This window comes from Astatotilapia calliptera, chromosome 2 (assembly GCF_964374335.1).
Source record: "Astatotilapia calliptera chromosome 2, fAstCal68.1, whole genome shotgun sequence".
NCBI classification, from domain to species: domain Eukaryota; kingdom Metazoa; phylum Chordata; class Actinopteri; order Cichliformes; family Cichlidae; genus Astatotilapia; species Astatotilapia calliptera.
Window position 1 is genome coordinate 3,041,970 of NC_137423.1, and position 24,379 is coordinate 3,066,348.

Sequence of the window (24,379 nt, forward strand, 5' to 3'; positions counted from 1 at the left end):
TAACTTTCTTATTTTCTCTAGCCCACATAATTAAACATTTCAGTTACATAAAACATGTGAATTTTGATTTTATGTACTGTATAACCTGTATAATAAATATGTGTAAAATATGCCACCTCCTACACCAGCTGCTGTATCCCGTTTATTTGAATATATAACACGCTACACCAGCAGGGGGCAGCAGCGGGAGGTTTGTGTACTGTACCGCAGCTCAAAGAAGAGAAGCTGTACGTGGACCAATGAGAATCGACGGAAAAGTAGAAGCTTTCGGATGTCTGCGGGAACTGTCAGAACAGGTGAAGGCATCGCTTCAGCTTCACTGCTGCTCTACTGTCGCTCGGACTGGTGAGTGTTTGCTAACCTGAACGCTGTCGCCGTCACGGAGCGGTTCTTGGTCGCAGCTTTCTGGTTCCTCGGGATTTGGGAACTCTTAGCTGTCAGCTGTTACGGCGTTACTTACGTGCTCATTGTGTCGCCTAGATATGCAAACATGTGTAGAGCTGTCATTGTGTCACTTTTTTGGTAGCCAATCTGTAAAGACGCTCACAGCCCGGTGAGTCACGCCAGACTCTATTCAACATCTTGACTTTTTAAATCGACATATTTCTCAAAGCAGATTATCACCAGAGACGGAACAAAAAGTAGTTTAGTCCCATTTTTTGGTTAAAACACGAGATTAAAGAGTGGAGTTTTGCCCCGGGCTGGAGAACAGTAATAAGGACCAGTGGTGTAGTGGTTAACCCCCCTCGTAAAGCTCATGCAGCACCTGAAGGTAGCTATGATTCTGACATGCCGTGCTGTGTATTCCAGTCACCATGAAGCTGATACCCTTTCATGTCGGGGGAACCTCCTTCATCCTGGCCGTCCTCTTGGTGCTGCATTACTGTCACATAGCCAGCATTCTTGGCCACAAGGTAGGTTAAACCTTTTGCTCTGATAAAGTGTTTAAAGCTCTCAGATGTTCTCGAGCATGTCATTTAGTTTCGCTGCACCTGTGATAAGATGGATTTGGCAGCAGTGATGGGTGGAAAGAGCTGCTGATCAAAGCCTGGCTGTGGGCAAACTGAAGACTCGTGAGAACATCCACGTGTGTTTCAGCTGCAGCTGGGACTTGGCTGGAATTAGCGGTGTGATAAAAGCTGTTACCTTTTAACCCAGGTAACTCTCACTGGTAACCAGTGTTGGAAAAGTTACTTGAAAAAAGTAATCAGTAACTAATTACTGATTACTTCCCCCCAAAATAATCCGTTGCTTTACTGATTACTTATTTTCAAAAGTAATTAATTACTTAGTTACTTTTTAAAACACTATTTACAACCTGAGTAGGTGATAAAGTGATAGATCTTTCAGCCCAATTCTACTTTTTCTGCATAATCCATCATACAAAATGTAATCAAATGGAAAAGTCTCTTTTTAAAACTTGTTTTATCAGTTTTAATCTTTTAAATTCAAATTTTTCAAATTCAAATTTTTATTTGTCACGTACACAGTCATACACAGTACGATATGTAGTGAAATGCTTGGACAACTGCTCGTGACCTAAAGAAAACAAAAAAGGAAAAGGCTATGAATAAGATAGGAAATAAATATGAAAAATTAAAAAGGGTAAATTTAACTGGGAAGAATAAGATAAAGATAAATATATAAATTAAAGTTGAAACTTTATGCATCAAGCAAAGATTTAATTATATGCACCATTCTCTGACTGGAAGAAATTAGTTTAACATTTAAACCTATTTTCTGCACATTCCAGCACATAAAATAAAATATTTTTTGTGTTTACACTCAGTCTTTCAAATAGATGCAAGTAAAACAACAGAAAATAAAGTCAAAGACTCAGCGGTCCTGTTGCTCTATTTTCACCTGTAAAGCAGGAGTGGGGCAGGCGGAGGTTTACCCTGGTGCAGGTGTGCCGCGGTCAGTGGAAGGATACGGCAGTTTCTCTGTGAACGTCACATTCCCGTCATAGCGCACTCGGAGCTTGTTTGGAAGTTTAGGGGTTTTTTTCGCTGTAAAAAGAAGTTTTCTTCCCACGCACAGCGGACACTAATGTTTTTGTCACTTTGTATGGAATCAAACTCAAAGTAAGGTCAGTACTTCCACGCTTTAAACGCTGCACGCTCATACTCTCTCCCACAATCGATATATGATCCACTGTTGATCTGCACACAGCTGTTGTCACTAACGTCGCACTCGCTTACGTCACTGTCATGAGACATTCTGGCAAAAAATCACGGTTTTAGTAACGCAGCGTTCCTATAGGAAAGTAATCTAATTACCGTTTTTGCAGTAGTAATCCCTTACTTTTACTCCTTACTTTAAAAAAGTAATCGGATTACAGTAACGCTACTGCCCATCTCTGCTGGTAACAAATGAAGACATCAGTGTTTTTATGGCAGTACACCATAAATGACAGTATCTTGTAACGGGACTCATGCAAAGAATAAAAATGAAGGGCTGCAAATCAGCAGAACTGGTCTCCTTGTTTTACATGCTAAAAGCGATGATGCCTTTGTTCTGTGCACTGTCGCTTCTCAGGAGGAATGTGACTCATAGTCTAAAGGGGCTGTGCATGCTTAGTAACACTAAAGAAAAGAAAGGCGCTGTATAAATGCTGGTATATTTCCATGAAGTTAATTAGCCTCTTTAGAGAGAACTTGGAGTGTTAGAGCTGGAGTGCTCGTATGCTGATGTAAGAGCTATGAAGTAAAAATAAAAAACAGCAAGCACCATCAAAAATGGCATCTGAGTTTGAATGAAACCCAAAGAAAGGTGTTTGTCATTAAACCAGGGAGGTGTCTAAATTTCTTCCCATGTTTCTCTTTGTGCAGTCTGGAGGCGATTTAATCGTGGTGGAAAACCCAGAACATGAGGCTGTAAACGGTGAAGAGGAAGACGTGGCAGTAGATGATGTGGAAGATGATGAAGGAGATTTAGACGTTGTCCAGCCCAGTGAGCAGTGGCAGACACTTAAACCAGGTCATGCCCTCAGTGTTTTCCTTCACAGGGCTTTTTCTCTGGTTCTGAATAATGACAATCAGTCCTAAGATAAACACAACTTTGTGTATGATCTAATGCTTCAGATGAGGATAGACCTTATATAGATGAAGCCTCCATATGGGATTTATTTGATCCTCCTTTCATGTAACCTCACAAAGGTTGTTACTAAAATGATGATTTTGCATAGAGAAAATGTATCTGTGAAGTTTAATCGTGCCAACACAGTTATTGTGATAGCCAATATTTGTTAAATAACCATTATTGACGCAACAATCAACACTTACCCATGTTGCAGTTCCTTTGGTGGCTCCAGAAGGGAGTGAGTCCCAGTAGCTGTAGCAATCTCCATGGATGTCCTGTTAATAAGGCCAACGAAACGATGTTTAGTCTCTTACAAGCTGGTAACAAAGTGTTGTCTGGTTCACCCTTAAACCTAGCTGGTGTTTTTTCTGCTTGAATGATTCGGTGTTAAGTGGCTTAACAAACCAAAAGGTACAAAGTCTAGAGTGGAAAGAAGTGAAAAGCAGCCAGTGCACAAAGAGGCTCTGAAAGACTTTCAGAAAGCAGAAAATCTAAATGTAGCAACAGGAAGGGTGGTTCAAAACATTTTCAGAGTACTTCATTACAAAAATTCACATTAGAGTGTGGCAGCGTGTAATTGTTGTTATTGACAGACATGATTTGCTGCACATACTAAAGGCCTTTATGCGGGACCTTATATCACATATACACAGCCATTAGCTGACTCAAACATCGGTTTGTATTTGCATCCATCCATTTTCTGCTGCTTCTGGGTCGCATCAATCTGCGAGCTCACGAGTTTCATAATATTCAGCAGTCGTATAATTATTTTGAGCAACTCTGTCTGTGCACACACAGGTCAGGCAGTGCCACAAGGTTCTCACGTGAGGCTGAATCTGCAGACAGGTGAGAGGGAGGTCAGACTGGGAGAAGAGCAGCTGAAATACTGGACAGAGGAGCACAGGTGGGGGTCCAGGCTAAAACTTCAGTCTGCAGACAGTAGTTTATTTCGCTCCCTTTAATACTTCTTCCAGCAAAGTGCACCCAGTAGGGGGCAGTAGTAGGAAAAGATAAAATGGCTTTGCAGTAAAAGTGTACATTTGCAGGGAGGAAGAAGCGCTCCGGTCTTCCTTTAATCCCGATGAGCTGAAACGAGCCATGAAGAAGATAAAAGAGGACTGGAAGCTTGGAAGCAAGGACACAGAGCAGAAGGTAGCAGCTCAAATGCCACTGTTGAACTTCTGATTACATGCTGGCAGCAGAAGCTTTAAGTGTGCCCACATATGAGCCTTTACTGTGTGTCTCCACTGCTCGCTGGGCGCTTCTAGGACTCTGTGGCTTCTAAGTTTCGCACAATGGAGGAGTTGAAGAAAGACATGGCTCAGCTGGACCTGCTGCTGGAGACGGATGTTCAGGTACATCAGTGTTCCTGGATCTCACGTATGATTGTGACGTGACCTTGCGTGAGCTGTTACTGTGAAACGTTTTGAGCTTCAGTCAAATGAAGTTTCTTGCATGTGTAGATAATGAGGCGTCTGCTGGAGCAGTTCAACAGCAGCAACTCAACTAGCGAACAAAGACTGAGCATCCTGACGGAGCTCGAATATCTGGTGCATCAGGTAACACACACACAGGATGATGTTTCACACTGTGGTGAATTGTCCCGTCTCTAACCCTGCATGCATGCTTGTATGTGTGCTAGGTGGATAATGCTCAGACTCTGTGCTCCATGGGGGGCCTCCAGTTCCTTTTAGAAGGTCTGAACAGCTCTGACTTCAGATTACAGGAAAGCTCTGCTTTCGTCCTGGGCTCTGCATTAGCCAGGTATGATATTTAGACTTGATTAAGCTTGATTAGTCTGATGTTCCAGATGTTCCAGATATGCAGATATGTCACTTCTTGCTGTACAGTGGTGTCTGTGATCACATCGAGCTTCTGTAGCTGTTTAAAATCAAAACAGGTGGTTTTTAAATACATTTTTGACTTTTCTCTGCAAATTGTGCACAACATTATGTTTTGTTCTTGTTTACTATGTGACTGAGTTGTAATGCAATAACCCTGATTGCGATGGCACTCCAACAGTGCTGCAGCTTATCAGATGAGATCGTATAATGTCACAGAACACTGGCTGCACAACATGTGGTACATCATGGTTTTGGGTTCTTTTTGGAAAAAAACCAAATTTGAATTTTGAAAGCCAAGCAGCAACTTCCAGGCGTCGAAAAGTTCCAAATAATAGTCAAATAAATAGTTGAATATGAGAATATGAGTCTTGAAAGTCTCAAATCTCTTCTGAGCAAAACACTTGAGTTGAAAGCAAACACGACTGTCAGCGTTGTCACACTTTGTGTGTCCTGCAGTAATCCAGCAGTTCAAGTTGAAGCCGTGGAGAATGGCGCTCTCCAGACACTGTTAACCACGCTGGCCACTGCTCAGCAACTCAGAGTCCAAAAAAAGGTAAGCACACCCACACAGCTTTCAGTTTATGTTCAGAAAGTTGGAGGCAACACGTTGCACAGAGAGCTTGACAAAAGAAGGCAACTCGACTTGTTTAGGTTTGTGAAGATGCTTCACCTCTCATCCAGGAAACTCTCAAGACTACCATGACTTGTAAGAATGAGAACCGCCACAGACACACACACACACACAGCTGAAGAGTGTGTGTGTGTGTGTGTGTGTGTGTGTGTGTGTGTGTGTGTATATGTGTGTGTGTTCGTTCTGTCTAGGTTCTGTTTGCAGTGGCTTCCCTCTTGCGTCACTTCCCCTATGCACAGCGTCACTTCCTGACACGTGGGGGTCTGCAGGTCCTGTCAGAGCTGTTCAGGACTGACAACAGTGGAATTCTGCGTACACGCATCGTCACCATGTTATACGATATGATTACTGAGAAGGTACAGTAGACGCACGCTCCTGCTCCTCGATTCCAAGCCCAGTGCAGTGCTCCTCTTCAAATACAAGGTCTAAATGATCTGAATGATTAAAGTTGGTATCAGTAGGTTGGGACTTTCCAGTGCCCAGCTCGTGGGATCGTTCTCATGATCTCTTCTCTCCTCTTCCAGGAGCTGATCTTCCAGGGAGGTCTGGACCCAGTACTGGACGCGTCTCATGATGAGCGGCGGCGTCAGTACTCTAAGGTGTCTTTGCAGGAGGAGCTGTTGGAGAAGGGCTGGTGCATTCTGGTCCCACAGCTCCTGGAGTCTTCAGAGAATGACTACAGAGAGAAGGTGGGTGGTTTCATCTATTTTGCATTAATAGTATAACAACTGTTAAAAATAACTTTCCCTGAGAGTCGGTGCTGTTTTTTTTGCAGGCTCTCCGGGCTTTGTTGGCAATGGCTCCAGTGTGTTTGGATCAGTACCGCTCAGACGGCTCTCTGCAGGCTTCTCTTCACTCTCTGAAGCAAGAGTACCAGGACATGATCCAGTCAGAAATAATTCTAGCAGAAGAGAACACCTACTTTGAGGAGATTGTAGAACTCATCGATGCACTGCAAGTGAAAATGAAATGATCAGAGGACAGCACTTTGACGTTTCATATGAACATGGCGTACATCGAGGAGCTGGCACTTTTACTCTGTTGGGGTCAGTCGATCGCAGAGCAGTGGACAAGGAACACAATTTTGAGGACATAACGAGTGAGCTGGAAGACAGATCTGCGATTAGTCAGCATGAACACAACCAACAAATACTTCACGTGTTGCCTAAAAATGTTCTCCACACTTCTGAAGCTGTTCGTATGGCCTCTCTGAGAGGTCACATCGAGGGTGATTTTACCATCAATAACGTTGCTTTTCTTCCAATCACTGTGGTGTGTGGGTAGGGTGGTGTAGTCCAGGTATGTGCTCCAGATGCTATAGAGGATGTGCACATACTGACTGCACACACACGGCTAATCCCAAAGAGCAGTGATCCTTGTTGCTGTATGGAGTCTCTTCTGGTTGCCGTCACAAGTGAATGTGTCACAGAAGGAATTGGTTCACAGTGATGGTGGCATGGTGATGGCCATGTAGTCCCGCTGCACGTTTGATAGGAAGCAAGAGCTGGGTCATGTGCTTTGCAGCAACGTCACTTTGCCAGGATGTAACTGGCTTCACTTCCTCTAACATTAGACATCAGGTTGGGTAAGTGCGCGTGTTATGGGTGTTAAGTCAGTTTCATGCAGAAGGCAGCGTCGGCAACGTCTGACTGATCACAAACGTGGATGTTTACTGGCAGCAGAGCGACGGATTTTATGAAGACCGTCAAGCAACGCAGCAACCACGGCTGAAGTATCTGAATGTGGAATAGAGTGCTGTACATACAGTATTAAACAACACTGTATGATTGCATGTTCAAGGTTAACCCTTAAGTTGCTGTGCTTATCCCCAGATCCCCCTCTGTATGCCTCATGAAAACCAGACTTTGTGACCACATGGGGATGTAAAAACTGTTTGACACTTAATTTTAAAGTCATGCCGCTCTGTGTGGTGGACAGTGTGAATGATACTGTAACATGAACGAGTGTTGTTGGTGGCATACAGACAGAAGGACATCGTCTGCTGTGCCAGGTGTAGCAGTCCACTTCCAGCTCCTCTAGGTCCCGACCTGAACCCACTGCACCACCCCTTCCCTGCAGCAGAGCCACAGACCACACCCCCACCACAATTACTGTTTATGTAACTTAGGCAACCTGACTTCACACCCAATGGAAACACGTTTTTCATCTGTTTTAAAATAAGAAAACAGGATTGTATTTGAAATGTTATTTTCTAAGACTAATATGTTCTACTCTATAGGTTACAGGAAATTTAAGCGTCTGGTAATACAAGTTATTGCAACTAACAAGAATGTGCTGCAAGTTGCAGTAGAATTTGGATAGATTTAGCTCTTTTGGAGTGTGGTGGGTTTTGTAGTAATATTTTCACTCTGGACTGATAACTTCAACATATTCATGTGCTTATTTATTTGAAAAAGATGGTGTTCTGTTGATGTATGTTCGAGAAAATAACGTATAGCTCCACAATAAAAAATGAGTGTTTCCAGACAAAAATGTTCACTAAACTTTCTTTTAGATTATTCTCTCTGCTGTATTTCAGTAAGTGTGCAGACACTGTAGATGTATTTGCAACCGTGCATGGGTACAAGATAGATTTTCAAGATTAATCTGGTAAAGAATGCAAATAGATCTCTTCCCTGTGTAATTCTGTGAATGGCACTTTGATCACTCAGTGTTGTCGCATAGATCAGATTGTGCTGCCACCATGAGGTGGAAAGAGAAATGACATTTTAGTAATTCTGTTTGTGGTCGCTGACCGTAAATAATACATCTTAATGTAGAAGCGGAGGCCCATATAAAATCTGACTTAGGTCCATGATTTGGACACGCCCCCATACATACTACATATGTGTATGAAAAGGAAAACATTTATTTTGAAGGGGTCACTTTTAAAAAGTTTTTTTTTTAACACTGGAAATCCTCGCCTCTCTCAAACCCAGACTGCAGCCGATGTTTAAGAACTGTGTTTAGGAAAAGCAGCTGTTTGTTGTTGCCCACTCACCCCTGAGCGACAGCCATGAGCTACAGTCAGTAAAATGATAATAAAGCACAATCGACAGGCACAGTTTGAAGCTCTTATTCTGAAAAGTCAAACCGGTAGTACGTTCGCTTTCAGGAAGTGCATGACATAACTAAACGCTGCCGTATGTAAACAGAGAAATACAGCCGCGTTTCAGTTGTTGATCTTTGTCATGAATGAAGCGGCTCACCGAGGGGACTCGTTAACCGGCAGAAGCCTCCCTGAGGTTCAGTGTGTTTGAACAAGCTGGTAAGAAGCTAACCGGCAGATGCTGTTGTGTTCGTGTTTTGTTAGGATTGTGCCAGCTAGGTGGATGCTAGCCTTAAATGACTCCACCTGAAATCTGGAGACTTCTTTGTTTCTTTGATTTGAATTGTGTATATTTTTCTGTATCTGGTTAAATTCTATAAAATAAAAAACGCTGCACAAATATCTGATTAATACTGACTGCCAGTAGCAAACAGCTTGTGTCAGCGACTGTTATAAAGGTCACAGTTACTAACGTGGGTCATACTGGGCTGTGAAAAATAACAGATGATTTGCTTAAAAATGGCAGTGGTGTACCTAAAATGCTAATAACAAGTTTTTCAACTTCAGCATTGCCAGCTGTCCAGTTTTAATATGAAAGATTTTAATTCAGAGTAAAGGTTTACCTTTGTGTAACTCGAGTCACTCTGTATAGTTAAAGGTCTGTTTTTGTGTGCAGATGAACAGTGATGGAGCTGTCTCAGAGGGAGCGTCTATCGGTGTTGGTGGAGGAACTGACCACATCAGGACAGCCACAGCTCAACCAAGACAAAATGAAGGAGGTCAAAAAGCTCTGCAAGTATGGCATCAGCATTTCCACAGGGATTATTTAGTTGCAGGTGTAAAGTGGAATTATGAAACAAATGAAAGACTCCAAAATGTGCAATCCTTTGGAAAGGGGTCAGGATTGCAAGTATCTGACATCACAGTAAGGAAACCCTGAATCTATCAAGATCTGTTATCAAGCGCGCAGATTGTCTAGAGAATGTCAAAAGGGGCACATAGAATAACAACAACCCTAATTTAATATCACTTCATACTATATCACTGTCATCAAGTGGGGACAATGCAATGCAAACATAGCCCATGTGTTACCTGATGGGTGCAGCGTTGATGTTGAGGGGTTACTGTTGCTGCTGATAGTGCTGGAGAGCAGGGCTGTGATGATCTGAGACGTGAGAGATTAAAAAGTCCACAGGAGATGGTAGCTGATAGAACAAGTCTAATGAGATTACAATAAAATAAGAATTCAGCCAAAAAATCTATACACATAAAATACACACACACATGCACATACAGTGACATTTTACACTGTACATACTATGGCCACTTTCCAGAATCCTTCTCTTATTAATTATTCCAGGTGCTATAATAATAAAGTAATAAATATTAAATAATGTATTTATGATGATTCAATTTGCTTGACTATCCGCTCTGTGCAGAAAGCTTTTAAATGTTTAAACTGTAGAGATAAAATCATTTTGCTGCTGTAAATTCAGCATTTTGTCTTATTTTCAATGTAAATCTAATATAATCTGTTTCTTAATGTATTTTCTTAGAAAGACAGTGTGTTTTAATCCATAATTATGTGGATATGCATATCAGTTTTTAGTGAAATATAAACCCCCAAGAAAGGCAGGGAACTTGCTTTAAAACTAAATATGTTCCCTAAAGCGTGGACAGACCTACAGACCCATGACACTCTTACTCAGTTAGCTAGCAGCTAATGACCAGCACAGTTGTGCAGTTAATAAAAGGACAGGTAATATTTGTCGTGCTGTTGCACACACAGCACGCTCATTTGTCTCATCAGTTACCACAAGACAATTTACCAACGTGTAATAATAACTTAATACTCCTGTGTGTTATAATTCAATAGAAGGACTAGATGTTACAGTGCCTGATAATCCACTGCTTCAAATGGAGAAAGTCTTGGTGGCTGTTATGAGGACAGCGGAACGCATCGTTGTGTGCCTCAACTTCACGGCGTGTTTCGTCTTTTATCACAAGTTAATCTGCCATTTTTTACCTTCCTTGGTTTGGTTTAGGAATTGGAGATCTGATCTAGACTATAATATTTAAATCTTGGGACACATCGTCAGTAGTGGACCTTGGATTCATCGGGTTTTTCGGCCATTATCACCAGACACCCTCATCCAAGGAGGCTCTGCTAGGGTTGAACTAGTGTGTCACTAGTTTATGTTAACATTGTTATTTCTCTTCTACTTTCTTCTGTTTAGTTTTCTACCATTTATCCACCGCAGCACGGTGGCACAGCGGGTAGCACTGTTGCCTCAGGTCCCGAGTTCAGTGCCGCCATCAGGCTGGGGTCTGATGTTTGCATGTTCGTGTGGGTTCTCCCCGGGTGCTCCGGCTTCCTCCCACAGTTATGCAGTTAATGGGGATAGGTTAATTGGAAACACTAACTTGCCCATAGTGTGAATGCGCGAGTGAGTTTAAAACGAATGGTTGTCTTTGTATGTGCGTTAGCCCGGCTGCGACAGACCGGTGACCTGTGCACCCCGCCTCTTGCCCTAAGACAGCTGGGATAGGCTCCCACGACCCTGAAAAGGATAAGCGGAAGCGAATGGATGGATGGATGGATGGATGGATGGATGGATGGACGGACATCAATTCACTGTAACTGAGAAGTAAAATTTTAAAAATTTTAAAGCTTTAAAATTTTGGAGCCTCACTTTTTCAAAGGTTGATAGAGACAAGTAAGACAAAAGAGACGAGAGGAGAGCCAGGAGGGGGGGCACCTGATCTGGCTTCCCACACCTCCCTGCCGGATCGGGCTGTACGCTCTACCTACAGTGTATGCTGTACACCCTGCTTACTGGTTTCTGTTGCATCAGTCTTCGTCTCGCAACCAGTGCGCTCTGCCATCAAGGGCGAGCATTGGTCAATGGTAGTCACGTGACCGATGCAAGCCAGATCATTTTATTTAGCGAAATTGTGATTAATAAATGTTATTGTTGAGAGGCACAGGGAACGCCACGTGCGCACACACCGTTAAAAAAAATGTCTAAAGAAAAGGCCACCTGGGGCACCATCAGGAAAGGGGGAGGAGCTCAAGCCCCAACCCCTGCACGTGCCTGCCACAGAGGATCAGGATGAGAATCACAGTTTCCCACGAACAGATAAAAAGTTACTGGACAGTCAAATAAAGGTTACACAAAGAACGAAAGAAAACAGCTGATCATTCAATACAATAAGACCTTATCATCCAAAGCAATTTATGTAAGTGTGTATGAACTTGTATTTGTCTATACAAGAAAGGTTTTATGAAAACTGACAGTATTTATGGTAAATTATGGTTACGTGTTAAATACAGTCGTGTAATTCTTTGTCAGCATTATGAGTACAACAAATGTCAAATTCTTTCGTGATTCATAACATAAAATTTAGTTACTCTCCACCTGTTCTCCACTCCTCACAGAGTGTCTAATGACTGCATAGACCATGTGTACCACTCAGTGATGTCCCAGCTCAACCAAGAACATGCTGAGATCCGGCTGTCTGCCTTCCAGATCGCCGGTGAGCTCTTCTCCAGGTCACACCACTTCAGGATGCTGCTAGTGGACAACTTCCAGGTAAATCAGCTGCTAGTAACTAGTAATCATCTGAGATCATCCAGTGCACACCAAACATTACAGGACCTGCTTTCTACTGGCAGAATAAGGCCAATGATGGCTTTTTATAGCAGTCACCACACTGCTACAAAAGCCATCATATCAGTTTTGACAATATCCTCAACTCTACTCGCAGAAATGCTACCCTGTGACAGAGCCTCCAGGATATTTTTTGTGTTTAAACATCCTGGTTGTCTAGCGCCATTAGCATGCTAGCACTGCTAACTGTTGAGTCGAATGTTTGTTGTGAGCGGGTCCCAGTCTTACAGTTATTTAACACTAAAAACAAAATAAAAAAGTAACGGCGCGAAGGCAAACTGAAAGTCTTTTTAGCTTTTCGGCTGATATCGGTTCACGTTTGCGCACTAAGTGATCTGTGTAGGATAAATCCACGTACAGTGAATCCCATTCAAAGAGGAACGATACAAACACTCAGCTTTAATATTAGGATGTCTTTCTTTCTGTGTCCCCCTCATCTATTCCTCCGCCTCTCTTCTTCCCACAGGAGTTCTTGGAGCTGACGGTAGAGACTGATTCAGAGCAGCCCCTCCCTCCTCCTAAAGAAGTAGCCAGGAAGCTGAGAGCTCTGGCAGTCCAGACTGTGCAGTCATGGCAAACGTCTTATGGCTCTGCTTATAAGAAGCTGGCACTGGGCTACAACTTCCTCAAACAAGTTAAAAAGGTGAGCGATGCAGAGATACAGAGTGACTTTTATTAACTGGAAACAACCCATGTGGTATGAGGCTAATGCAGAGGCCTCGGTTTGAATCCGCCGCAAGACCCTGTACATGAGGAAAACACACTCATGAAACACACTGAAATAACATCTGAATTACCTGTGAGAAGATCCACAGGCAGTATGATACAAACAACGAGGTAAAGGAGTGTTATTAGGAAGCGTTCTGTGTTCCACTTATCGGATTTAGATTTCAGAACTCTCAGTATCAGCCTTAAAAATCCTCTAGCAGTTGGACTTTATGAAAAATAGAAGTGCACTACAGATTCTGGAAACTGCATGATGCTGGTGATCTGTAAAGACATGTTAAAGAGCCATATGTTTACCAGCTGCAACAGTGACATTGTTTGGACCTTGTGAGTGAGGAACCACCATAAAGGCAGTTGTTCATCTTTGTGTGCATGGGTAGATTTACTATTTGAGAAGATACTCTCTAGTTTTTGTGATCAACAATGTGTACATGCTTTCAGGTGGACTTCCAGGACATTGAGGCGAGAACAGTAGCAGAGAGGACGAGGGAGGAGGAAAGACGGAGGAGAATGGAGAGGATCTACAAGGAGAAAGTAGAAGCAGCAGCTAAAGAAATGGAGGGTAAAACGACATCGTGTTATCCCTGCTTCTAGTTTTAATACCAAGGTTTTTATTTCCATTATCAGAAACTGTTAAACACCCAAAGTCTCAGTGGTTTTGTTTGTAACTGGATCTTTACACATAGTGTTATTAATGTTTGGGCATTAAGACTTTTATATTGTTTCTTATTCATTTGTTAGAGTTACAGCAAGAAATAGAAGCAACGCTGACAGAGATGGAATCGTGCATGAGGCTGCTTTTCCCAGATTTCAGCCCCATAGACATCCAAACAGCCAACAGCAGCCCCTCCAACTCCCAGCCAGCCACTAAGTGTCCTTCAGATGATGAGCAGCCCTGCTGCAGCAAAGACCTGAGGGCTGATGACAGAGTGGGAAAGGTGCAAGAAAGAGATGAGAATACAGGAAACATGGGAATGACAGAGGAAAACAGAAAGAACTGGAAGGAGAAAAGAGAGAGGGAAAAAACAAAGAAAAGGTCTGAAGGTACAGAAGGCAAGGATGGGGAGAAGCAGGAAATGGACAAAAGTAAGGAAGCTGAAAGGAGGGAAGTCATGGAGGTGGAGCAAGAAGAAGAGAGCGAGCAGGAGGAAAGTAATACAGACAATGAAGAAGAGGCTGGTGATGAAGACTTTATCAGGAACTCAGGCCTCATATCTCACTCCTACAGTCTGGATCTGAACCTCAGTCCTGGTGCGTAGAAAACACACATGTGGAAGCTTGATGTTGAAACTCCAGTGAAGAAAACAATAAATCACAGCAAAACCTTCGAACACACCACAAACGTTACTCCTGAAACAGCCTCTGGACATTATTAAGCTAATACATTTATACAGCGTACCTTATGAACTGGCAATTTAGAGTGTAGCATTCACACACTATCCAGTCTAACCACTTATTTGTAGGGCTGTGTGTCAGACTGCACTCAAAGTGATGAAAAGGGTTAGTTGCTACATCCAGAAATGTGTTCGACGTTTTATCGGGCAAAGAGCAGCAGTCACAGTCTATGCCACATCATGTCTGTGTGTCAGCAGGATGTGCATGTGTGGGTAGCATGTCTGGCTTTGGATGATGAACATTTGACTTTTTATCTTCACTCAGAGCTGAACGCAGTGCTGAAAGTGCTCACGCTTTTATCTCAACAGGGCAAAAGTAAATGCAGGTAATAAAAATTCATTGAAGACTGAGGCCTTTGGTCTGTTCAGTGAAATGAAGACGAGGGTTTGGGAGCAGCAGAGATTTCCTGTCTGTGTAAAGCGCTCGATGTGTTACGTGTGATTACAGTTCAGTCGTTAACATTCAGACATAACACAGTGCCTGTTTCACTTTCCACACTTGTTTTATTAAAGCCTGTAAACATGTGACTGCACCACAGATAAGTTTGACTCTAATAGAACTCATGAAGGATGTTGCACTTGTGGCATTTCATATACAAATGTCTAAATAATATCACGGGGCTCTTCTGAGTAGAGCAGCGGTGTCCAGGTAAATGGATCATGCTGTTTAATGAGAATCCTTCTCAAAACAGGCCTCTGATAGTCCTTCCTGTTAATGTGTTCGCACAGTCAGACGAGTGAGTGCAGTTTTTCTTCCAGGTCTTCATGTGAAGGAGACGGAGGATAACGAGCCGGTGGTTTCCACTGTGATAGACCTCCATAAACTCATAACAACCAAACATCTGCCAGCTGTGCAGGGCTGGGTTCAGGTAAGAACACACACACACACACACACACACACACACACACACACACACACACACACACACACACACACACACACACACACACACACCCCTCTCTGCTAGCGCTGCATTAAACATGAAAATAAGCTTCTGAGCACTTGTTTCCATGTAAACAGAGGGTGAGATATTATTTTAGACATTTAGTACTTTGAGAACATTGCTTCTTTTGATGTGCGTATATTTGTATCTTCTGCGTGTATGTAAGAATATATAAGCAGCATATATAAGATTGCGGACAGAGAGAACGTAGTCAGCGTTCTGAGAGTTTGGAGACAGTCTGCCTCTGTCTCTGTGCGTTAACTGTGTTACTGTTTTAGAGAGAACAAATACTGGTGTAAATACCTGCAGTGGCTCTGCTATCATACATCAATGTTCCTACATCAATGCTTAACCATGGTTTTGGAATCCACGATTATTTAGATTATTTCAAACCCGCTCCTGCTGGCTCACAGCATGATTTCTATTGGTCACATTACTGAGGGCAGCCTGAGCAGCTGTCTGAGGATGGATGGATGGATGAGTGGATGGATGAGTGGATGGATGGATGCCATCTTAGCTATACTTCTGGTTTCCCTGTGTGTGCAGGTGTTCACCAAATCAGGTGCTGAGGAGCAGCTGTTGAGACGAGCACTTGACCTGAAGAGGTCTTTGGAAGCCACGCTGCAGAAACACAAAGAGCTTCACATCGACTACAAGGCCAGGGTCCGCAAAGTGGTGAGTTATAGCTAACGATACAGCTCGTAGTTAAGATTAGGCACGGGGCTCTCTTATTGTTAAATAATAAAAAAAGTTGTTTGCTTACATTTAACATGTGTGAGCAGATTTATTTGGTGTTCGTATAGAAGATAACCAGTAGATGGCAGCATTCTATTGTAAATCAAATAGGGGAGCCTTCCATTACATAGGTGACAGTACAGGAGTGAGGACTCTGATAGAGCAGCTGATACCTGGCTGCCTCTCTGCAGTGACCGACGGAGAAAAGCTTCATGTTTCTCTAAATTCTGTTGCGTTCTCCTGCGGCAGCAACCTGAGTGTGTTTATAGAGGGACACTGATTCCTCAACCAGAACTCCCATTAAAATAAATTGCTTTTTAAAGGTTCTTTGTATTTGGAGAGAGAAGTTTAATGGAGTCCATAGAAGAATTTTCTGGAGTCAGCGCTGTCATCTCTGCTTCTCCGAGGACACTCAATATGTCATCAACTCCCTTTTAAAAAGTTTCCCTTTTACATCCAGGAAGGTGCATTTGGACTAAATTGGGTCCTTGTGTTTGTTTGGTTTTGCTACAGCTGGCTGAAGCCTCACTCTGTGCTATGTCAGCAGTACGTGACAGAGAAATATGTTGTACGTAAAGGCTTTGAAGGTGATGTTTACTTTAGCCACTTCTTTGTTGTCTTGGCAATATGTTCTGGGTCATCCATCTATCACAGTTCTGACTGAGGGGAGGAGGTTCTCATCCATCATCATAATTTGTTTCTTTAGTTGAATCTATGAAGATGACACATTTCGATAGACACACAGCAGTGTTTCTTTACTTTAAAGAGGCTTTAACAAGGTAATCCCTGAAGTGCTATTGGTAGAAAACTTGGAGTTCTTGTCGTAGTCTGCAGAGTGTCCTGACTGTGGCAACCTGAAAACAGTATGTGAAAGGCATGTTTTAACAGAAACGTTCATCAAAGATCTGACCTGGGAGAGCCAGTAGCAACAGGCTTATGGAGCGATGAATCCAGACTCAAAATAAGGAGAAAGGTAGAAGACTGAGTGTCTGAAGTCATCTGTAAAACATGCTGGAGGCTCTGTCATGGTTTCTGTCTGCATTTCTTTCAGTGGTGCTGCAGAATTTCCTTCGGGATTAATAAAGTATTCTGATTCTGATGTTGTCAAAACTATTTAAAGTACAACATACTGTCAGATTTGGATCCACCATGCAACGCCATCTGGGAAGCGTTTGCGTTGGCTTCATGATCCCAAACACACTGCCGGTGCAGTAGAAGCATACTGGGATGGAAAAGCTCACTATCAGTCATGGATTGGCCTCCCCACAGCCTGGATCGCGTGGGATCCATCTTCATAGACAGCAGATCAAAAGTTGGCCAACGTCGGAAGAAGATCTGTGCTGGGTGCAAATCCACCATCTGATCGGAGTTTGTTCTTCTCGTGTCTTAATAATAATAGATTGCATTTGTATAGCGCTTTTTGAGACCCTCAAAGCGCTTTACGATTCATTCACTCTCACACACTGGTGGAGGCAGCTACAGTTGTAGCCACAGCTGCCCTGGGGAGCACTGACAGAAGCGAGGCTGCCATATCGCGCCACCGGCCCCTCTGGCCATCACCAGTAGGCAGTAGGTGAAGTGTCTTGCCCAAGGACACAACGACCGAGACTGTCCGAGCCGGGGCTCGAACCGGCAACCTTCCGATCACAGGACGAACTGCCAACTCTTGAGCCACGGTCGCCCACATCTTCATGTGTTCCTTCTGGGTACTCTGGCTTCCTCCCATAATCCAGAGACATGCAGTTAGTAAGGTTAGATTAAATAGTGATTGTAAACTGTGCGACCTGTGCAGGGTCTCCCTGCCCTTCCCCGTTCCTATGACAGACTCTAGCTCCATTATGACCCTGGATTGGAGAAGAAAACGGATCTAGCCCAGACTCGGTTCACTTCCTTTCCCTCAGACATTTTTATTGAATTTTATGCATCAATTTTACAAAAGACAAATTGAACAACATGCTGTTTTCTTTTTGTAGAACGTACAACAACATGAGACATACATTCCTGACTCTGTTCACTTTTAACAGCTGATGGCTGATATCAATGAAAGCTGTGCATTAGTCCCAGAAGGGCTCTAGCTTCCATCAACACAGCTTCACATGCTTCACCACGAGCCGTGATACTCTCTGACTCAGTCAGTCAGGACTATTTTGGGAAATGTTAGTAAGTGGTGTCTTACGTAGTCTAGTCTAGTCTCACATTGTACCTCCAGGGCTTGTAGCTAACGTGCAACTATCTCTAAAAGGTTAGCTAGTGACAGAGCAGGTAAGAGTGAAAACGTGCGCGCACACATTGTGTGAAAGTGTGACTTTAATCGTGTACGTGTGGAGTTTATATGCGCAGTTAACCACAGATTAGTGCGCACACTTTGAACGAGACCCATCGCTGCCCTTCTGTCATGTAGATGCTCTTCAGGGATTTATTGTAATCTTTTTGCACTGTGCAAGGGTCCCTTTGGGTCCAATCATATAAATGTGGTCAGTGCAGAGTGCTGATGCTGTGGGGCTGCCACTAACTTCTCGCAGCTGCACATCTGCAACATTGCTAGCACGCAGCGTACTATGAGGACAAGCCTTGTTGTGTCTGCGTCCGTGTCACCAAGCGAGCGCATCATCATTGTTTTTTGTTTTGATGTGCAAGGCTATAAAATATCCTCCTCCTTTTTCTTCTTTGAACGTCTTTTCCTGCGTGGGCTTCCAAGTCTCATGAGAGATCGAGATAGCAAGGATGGAAATATTAATAGTAGAGACATTTGGGAGAGGTGAGATAGTAGTGAGGTACAGCCATAATGCATAATGCATTAGAGGAGAGAGGAGAAATTGGGGAGCAAGGGGGAGGATGTACCCATTCATTCACTTCACCACCGCTAATGTGCCCCGTGGCTTGATAGCTGATAGGTCTATCTCGCTGCCTCTGTATCTGACTTGGGATCGCCACTCTGCTGCTGTTTGAGCAGGAGGGGCAGGAGAAGCGGCCCCTCCGACCAGCGGAAATGTCATTTCACGAGAGCTCTGCTTCATATTATTTGAAGCGGTTTAATGATGAACAGTTGCTGTTTTAGAGATGCTTACAACATGCTTGAAGTGCAGATAATTTCTAAAAGGGGAAAAAGAGGCAAATCCTAGAGAATCATTATCAAAGGACCGACAAATGCAAAGTACATTACATGTTTGGGGAAAAAAGGCATAAAATTTGTAGAGTCTGAATCCATCTTTAGCTGAACAGAGTGGCACAGTGACAGTGACAGAGCGCCGGGCGTCTTACTCTGCCTGGTTATCACTGTCAGGGACCAGTCTGCTGCACCAGCAGGCCCAGCACTGTGATAACCACACAACTTACAGCCCCTTTATCATAATTAGCTTTTCCTTTTTAACCTTAAAAGGCCTTCCATTACTGGGTCCTTCTCTGTCGGGTGGCTGACACACCACGCGATTGGTTTCTCTCACAGCGGGCCTCTCAATATAGTCTCCCATAACGGGTGAACTGCAGAGAAGGAAGAGCAGCTTTATGGAGGCAGATAGAGCTGCTGGTTTAAATAATGAGAAAAGAGAATCTAGGAGGGTGGAGTCAATTCAAATTTTATTTGTCACATGCACAGTCATACACCGTACGATATGCTTAGACAACTGCTCGTGACCTAAAGAGAAAAAGACTATGAATAAGATGTAGGGCTGAACGATTATGGAAAATAATGTAATTGCGATTTTTTGCCCCAATATTGCGATTGCGATGCGATATGCGATTATTTTTTAAGGTCTTTGTCTTCTGTATTATTAAACAAAGACAAGCAATACATCATATAGTATGGCCAATACTATATTACATTAATTTTAAACTGTTCTTTCCTGGAAGACAGACCTCTGTTATGATGACATGAGGTGATGCATGAATTGATGACTGACATTTTTATTTAACTTCTTCAATCACAACAGTATATTTGAACATACACAATAGTTTATTTTTAGCTTACAAACATCTGAGCATAAAGTGCTGACAAGGAACCCTGGTGTAAACATTAAAATGAAAGTCAGTACAATGTGCAGATTGCAGAAATATACATAAAAAAAATCAGTGGCTTTACCACACTCAGTTTTTCGACATCTGTGAACTACTAGACAGTCATTCAATTAAAAAATAATATTAAATAAATAAAAAATACACACATCTTACTGATCTCTGCAGTCAGTAACATTACACATAAAGTGCAAACATAATAGCAATTGTATAAACACACACACAAACACGCCTTTAAAGTTTAAAGGCGTGAAATTGGACGGTCTAGTTCTGATTAGCGTCACCGCTGTCTCGGTGGAGTTTAACAAACTCGGCCGTCTGCTTCTTGCTATCTAAAATATAACCAGACACTGGTGTAAATTCTCGACTGTCTCATACTTCTGTTTAATAAGTTTTCTGTTTGACGTTTAGTCAGCTGTGTGAAAACCAAGGAGGAACCCACCCGGGGGATTAATAAAGTTTTATTTTATCTAATCTAATAACTTTAATCTCAGCCAAACCGATTTACTCACGAACAAACAAAACACTGAAAAAAGCCCAACAATAACATTTTTAGGTTGTCTAAGTGACTTATATATTACGTTTAACCCGAGCAGCGAAACTCCGCGGTGATCTGAAAATGATGTGCCGGGAGTTGTGCCGTTCTCGGCCGCATCAGTAACCCTCGAGCTCCCGGCTAGCTGTCGAGCTGGTGGGTAGCAGACGCCTCTGAAAACGTCGAAGCACTTTTGCAAATATGGGATATCTTGATAAACCGAGCAGATATTTGATGTTTACACAACTACTTTCTCACCTGAAAATATGTTAAAAGTTTATTTTGTGACCCTGAAAGATTAGTATGAGTAATTTTAAAACTTAGTAGCGGCCGCCATTGTTGGAAACTGGAGTTTGGCTGGGCCGCGCTATGAATTCTGGGATATGGTAGTAATTTGGACAGCCTACAAATGCGGCCTCAGGAGGATGCAGCCCATGAATTTGGACATGTCCAGAGTATAATCGCAGCCTTTGCGGTTAGAAAATTGCACTTGATCATGTCGCGATATTATCGCAAATGCGATATATCGTTCAGCCCTAATAAGATGTATGAAGAAATATAAATATATATATATATATATATATATATATATATATATATATATATATATATATACACAATAACAGCAGCTGTACAAGTATTAAATGGAAATGAAGAAATATAATGTCCAGTGTTGTGCAATCCACATGTGTAAGTGTCTTGTGCAGTGCAAATATGCTTAAAATGATTTAAGTGATGACCACGCATCCAATCGAATTAGTGTAAACAGTGTCGAGTGGATGGGAAGTAAAAGTAAAGGGTGTGGGGGGAAACGGCCCTGTGAAGCTGTAGGCTTTCATGCCAATAATCCCACAGATGCAGTTGGGCGCACTCACGTTGCACCACGTTGCTCTGCTGTTGCACCTTACACCGAGACTCCTGCTATTACTTAATTCGTTTGTAGCATCCAAGAGCTTCCTGTTAGCTTTGTTCAGAATGCTGCTACCTCTGCGAGCAATGTTATCACAATAGATTTGTGCGTCCAGACAATCTGAACCTTTTTCTATAGATTTCCACGGTGACGGCGGACTCTGTAACTATTATATAATATAATGTAACTACGTTGGTAATGCAGCGCTGCAGGATTTGTTGGTGTCTGGGGCTGAACAATGAAAACTGCAGTTCCTTGAATGGCCACTTTAGGCTGAATAAATAACATCAGGATAGTGAGTCAAATGGAAACGCGTGCATCTCTAAATATATGCTATATTCTTTCTTTTTGAATGATCATTTCGACCTTTTTTAAATTTGTCCTTTATCCATTGATGGAATTTTTCTTTGTTGTGTCAGTTGCACGTGCTTCCTGTCTGCTGATGAAGGCTGTGACATGAAAAAGACAAAGAAAATCCCATTTATTTGATGCTGTGATCAACAGCAGACGACACTCTTTGGTTTAATATTGTTACATTGCAGGTATGAGGCTGGTGCTGTTCAGCTAGTAAAAGCTTTTTTGTGTTTCGTGTGGAGGGACTTTAAGCATTTTAGCGCTGTCTCCTGCAGCGTCTTCTACAGGACCCTGCATACTTTTTAGAACAGCGGCTGCTTGAAATGCATTTTCAGTAAGAGCTATGAGATGTGAATCCTATATGCATCTGTCGAACCCCGCAAACTGAAAACGTGGGCTAATGTTTAGGAAAGGATAAGACACGCGGACTTATTTAAACATATCTGTTTTTAAGACTATATTCAGTCATTCTGGGCTCCATTCATACAGGCCAGGGCCTTGTTTACTGCTGATAACCCATCTTATCACAGCACAATGGATATGGCCGCCTGTTTCTCACTGGAGATAAACAAAGAAAGACTATCTCTCTATTTCTCTTCCAGCCCTCCCTCTTTCTCATGCGTACATCCATTCTCTGAATGGACCGGCTTCTCTCAGTTCTATACATAACATAGACACCAAATATACTTGTCTCAGTACCTTTGGGAATTTGCCTGCTCGATTTGGCCAAAAAGGTTTCATATAAATCCTTAGAACTTCGCATCCAGCCTTCATTGTTGTTCATTCATTTGTGGCCAGTCAGAAAACTGTCGGCTCGGTTGATTGGATCATCTTGTGCACATAACATGCATTTAAAAAATGGACGTAGCAAGTTTGCGAAGTCTCGTTCTTTTACGTGGAGCCAAACGGACAAAGGGGTGAAGTACGCGGTACTTCAGTGCTTATTAGAATCATTTAATGCAAAATGACTGCAGTTGCAGGTGTATAGGGTACATTGCACAAACTCCTAAGAAGCCCACTGAAAGTTGGTATACCAGCTCAAAGCGAACAATTCTCTAAATATGAGTGGATGGAAATGGATGGTTCTGCTACTGGAGTATAATGCAGTGAATCAGATTGGGCACAGTCTGGTTTCATCAAGGATCTCTGATAGTATGAAAGAGGAAGGGTTTCCAAATTGGAAATGATGGATGCACTGGGATAGTCACGGTCCACCACTGACCAAAGGACCAAACCAGGCTCCGTAGCCCGGTCCTTCTTTGAAAGGTTTTTCTGGACATTTTAATTGTCTCGCCAAAGCTTTCAGTAGTTTTACTAGTAAAATAGAATAGCAGGGTAATTTCACTATGGTAGTAGGTGACAGTGGATAATAATGACTGTTTTGATCACAGATTGAGACGGGCTGGGAGGGGGAAATGAACTAGACAGCTGAAAATAAGCTCGCTGACAGGGGAAGGTTTGAGAAGCTCCAGGCTGGCTAATAGACCTGCCAGGCTAGGTTAGTGAAATAAAGATGTCACCTTATACATCATATAAGCTGACTGCTCTCCAGAGACAAAGGCTGCGTGTGTGTGTGTGTGTGTGTGTGTGTGTGTGTGTGTGTGAGAGAGAGAGGGTAATGGGGGTAAAGCAGCAGAGAAGAGACTACAGAGAGAGGGGAGTGCAAAGCTTTTTGTCATTAGAGTGGATCCCATGGGATCCTTCTAGGTAGTAATGAATAGAAGTGCAAGATGGTAATAGAGATGTGGGATGTTGTGGCAAATCAAGCCCTGAATAGGTCAGGCTCCACTGCGAGCTTTAGGCCTAATTAGTTTGTAAATATGTTGAAATCAATCAGAGGCAGCAGACCTTGGGTCTCCTCAACAAAGCAAAGATGGAAAAAGGAATGTCTTGTAACAGTGGTAATAATTGAAGCAGGGTCTCACAGATGGGTTACTTACAGGTTTATAAGTAAACGTAATCGATGATTAAAATAGCAAAGATGGCGGCTGACCCACCCCTGCCTCCAGGCCAGGTGGGAAACGTATGATGTAGTCCACAAACTCCAGAAGGCAAAGGTGATAAAATGGCTCTGTGTCAGTTTTGGGCTGAAAAGTAGAAGCGCCGAGTTACAGAGCAGCAGCCGTCCCCACGCGCACGCCTCAGCTTCTAATATCTGCACAGATGTGCGCACGTAATTTATGCGTGATATTGCGAAGAAGATGACTGTATGTTTAGAAAAGCATTTGTGTATGATGTGTTCATTAAGCTAACTGTTTCTCGCTTGCCCTCTCTTAAAGCAAATGCCTTGTGATAATGGCGGCATTAGAGCCAGTCGGTATTCCCGACAGACATTTTCCATTTCGGCCTCAAATGTACAATGAAATTATCTCGTCAGCGAGTGTGTGCATAGCCTGCCGGAGAGCTATATATAACGTGTCTGCACGGGCAGCGTTTTAGGGCTTTCTCGCCTCCTCGTTTCTCATCTCCTCTCCTCCTTCCTTCTCCCCTTCGC

The 24,379-nt window shown here is 42.8% G+C and overlaps 2 protein-coding genes across 4 annotated transcripts in view; both read left to right on the forward strand.

Moving 5' to 3' along the window:
• The first annotated feature begins 188 nt into the window (after window positions 1-188).
• On the forward strand, window positions 189-8,049 carry sil1 (SIL1 nucleotide exchange factor). Its single transcript, XM_026181074.2, has 12 exons — window positions 189-345; window positions 811-914; window positions 2,832-2,979; window positions 3,880-3,985; window positions 4,128-4,233; window positions 4,350-4,436; window positions 4,545-4,640; window positions 4,724-4,845; window positions 5,382-5,478; window positions 5,748-5,912; window positions 6,081-6,245; window positions 6,332-8,049. The coding sequence occupies exons 1-12, from the start codon at window positions 240-242 to the stop codon at window positions 6,527-6,529; spliced, it is 1,500 nt and encodes a 499-aa protein (XP_026036859.2). The 5' UTR covers window positions 189-239; the 3' UTR covers window positions 6,530-8,049.
• A 594-nt stretch (window positions 8,050-8,643) lies between these two features.
• Window positions 8,644-24,379, forward strand: part of uvssa (UV-stimulated scaffold protein A) — a 36,768-nt gene continuing 21,032 nt past the window's right edge. Inside the window, exons 1-8 of one of the 3 annotated variants that reach the window (XM_080309137.1) lie at window positions 8,644-8,824; window positions 9,282-9,401; window positions 12,045-12,198; window positions 12,743-12,919; window positions 13,444-13,564; window positions 13,744-14,253; window positions 15,156-15,265; window positions 15,887-16,015. In XM_080309137.1, the coding sequence (XP_080165263.1) occupies window positions 9,292-9,401; window positions 12,045-12,198; window positions 12,743-12,919; window positions 13,444-13,564; window positions 13,744-14,253; window positions 15,156-15,265; window positions 15,887-16,015 (1,311 nt within the window). In that variant the 5' untranslated portion in view covers window positions 8,644-8,824; window positions 9,282-9,291. The remainder of the gene's footprint in view (window positions 8,825-9,281; window positions 9,402-12,044; window positions 12,199-12,742; window positions 12,920-13,443; window positions 13,565-13,743; window positions 14,254-15,155; window positions 15,266-15,886; window positions 16,016-24,379) is intronic. The other 2 variants (XM_026180923.2, XM_026180928.2) reach the window with 2 other exon arrangements.

Bases quoted from the DNA above. Each gene is read 5' to 3' on its own strand.
- sil1 (XM_026181074.2), top strand. From the start codon at position 240: ATGAGAATCGACGGAAAAGTAGAAGCTTTCGGATGTCTGCGGGAACTG. The intron at 346-810 runs GTGAGTGTTTGC...TGTGTATTCCAG, and splicing joins CTCTACTGTCGCTCGGACTG to TCACCATGAAGCTGATACCC. The intron at 4,846-5,381 runs GTATGATATTTA...TGTGTCCTGCAG, and splicing joins CTGGGCTCTGCATTAGCCAG to TAATCCAGCAGTTCAAGTTG.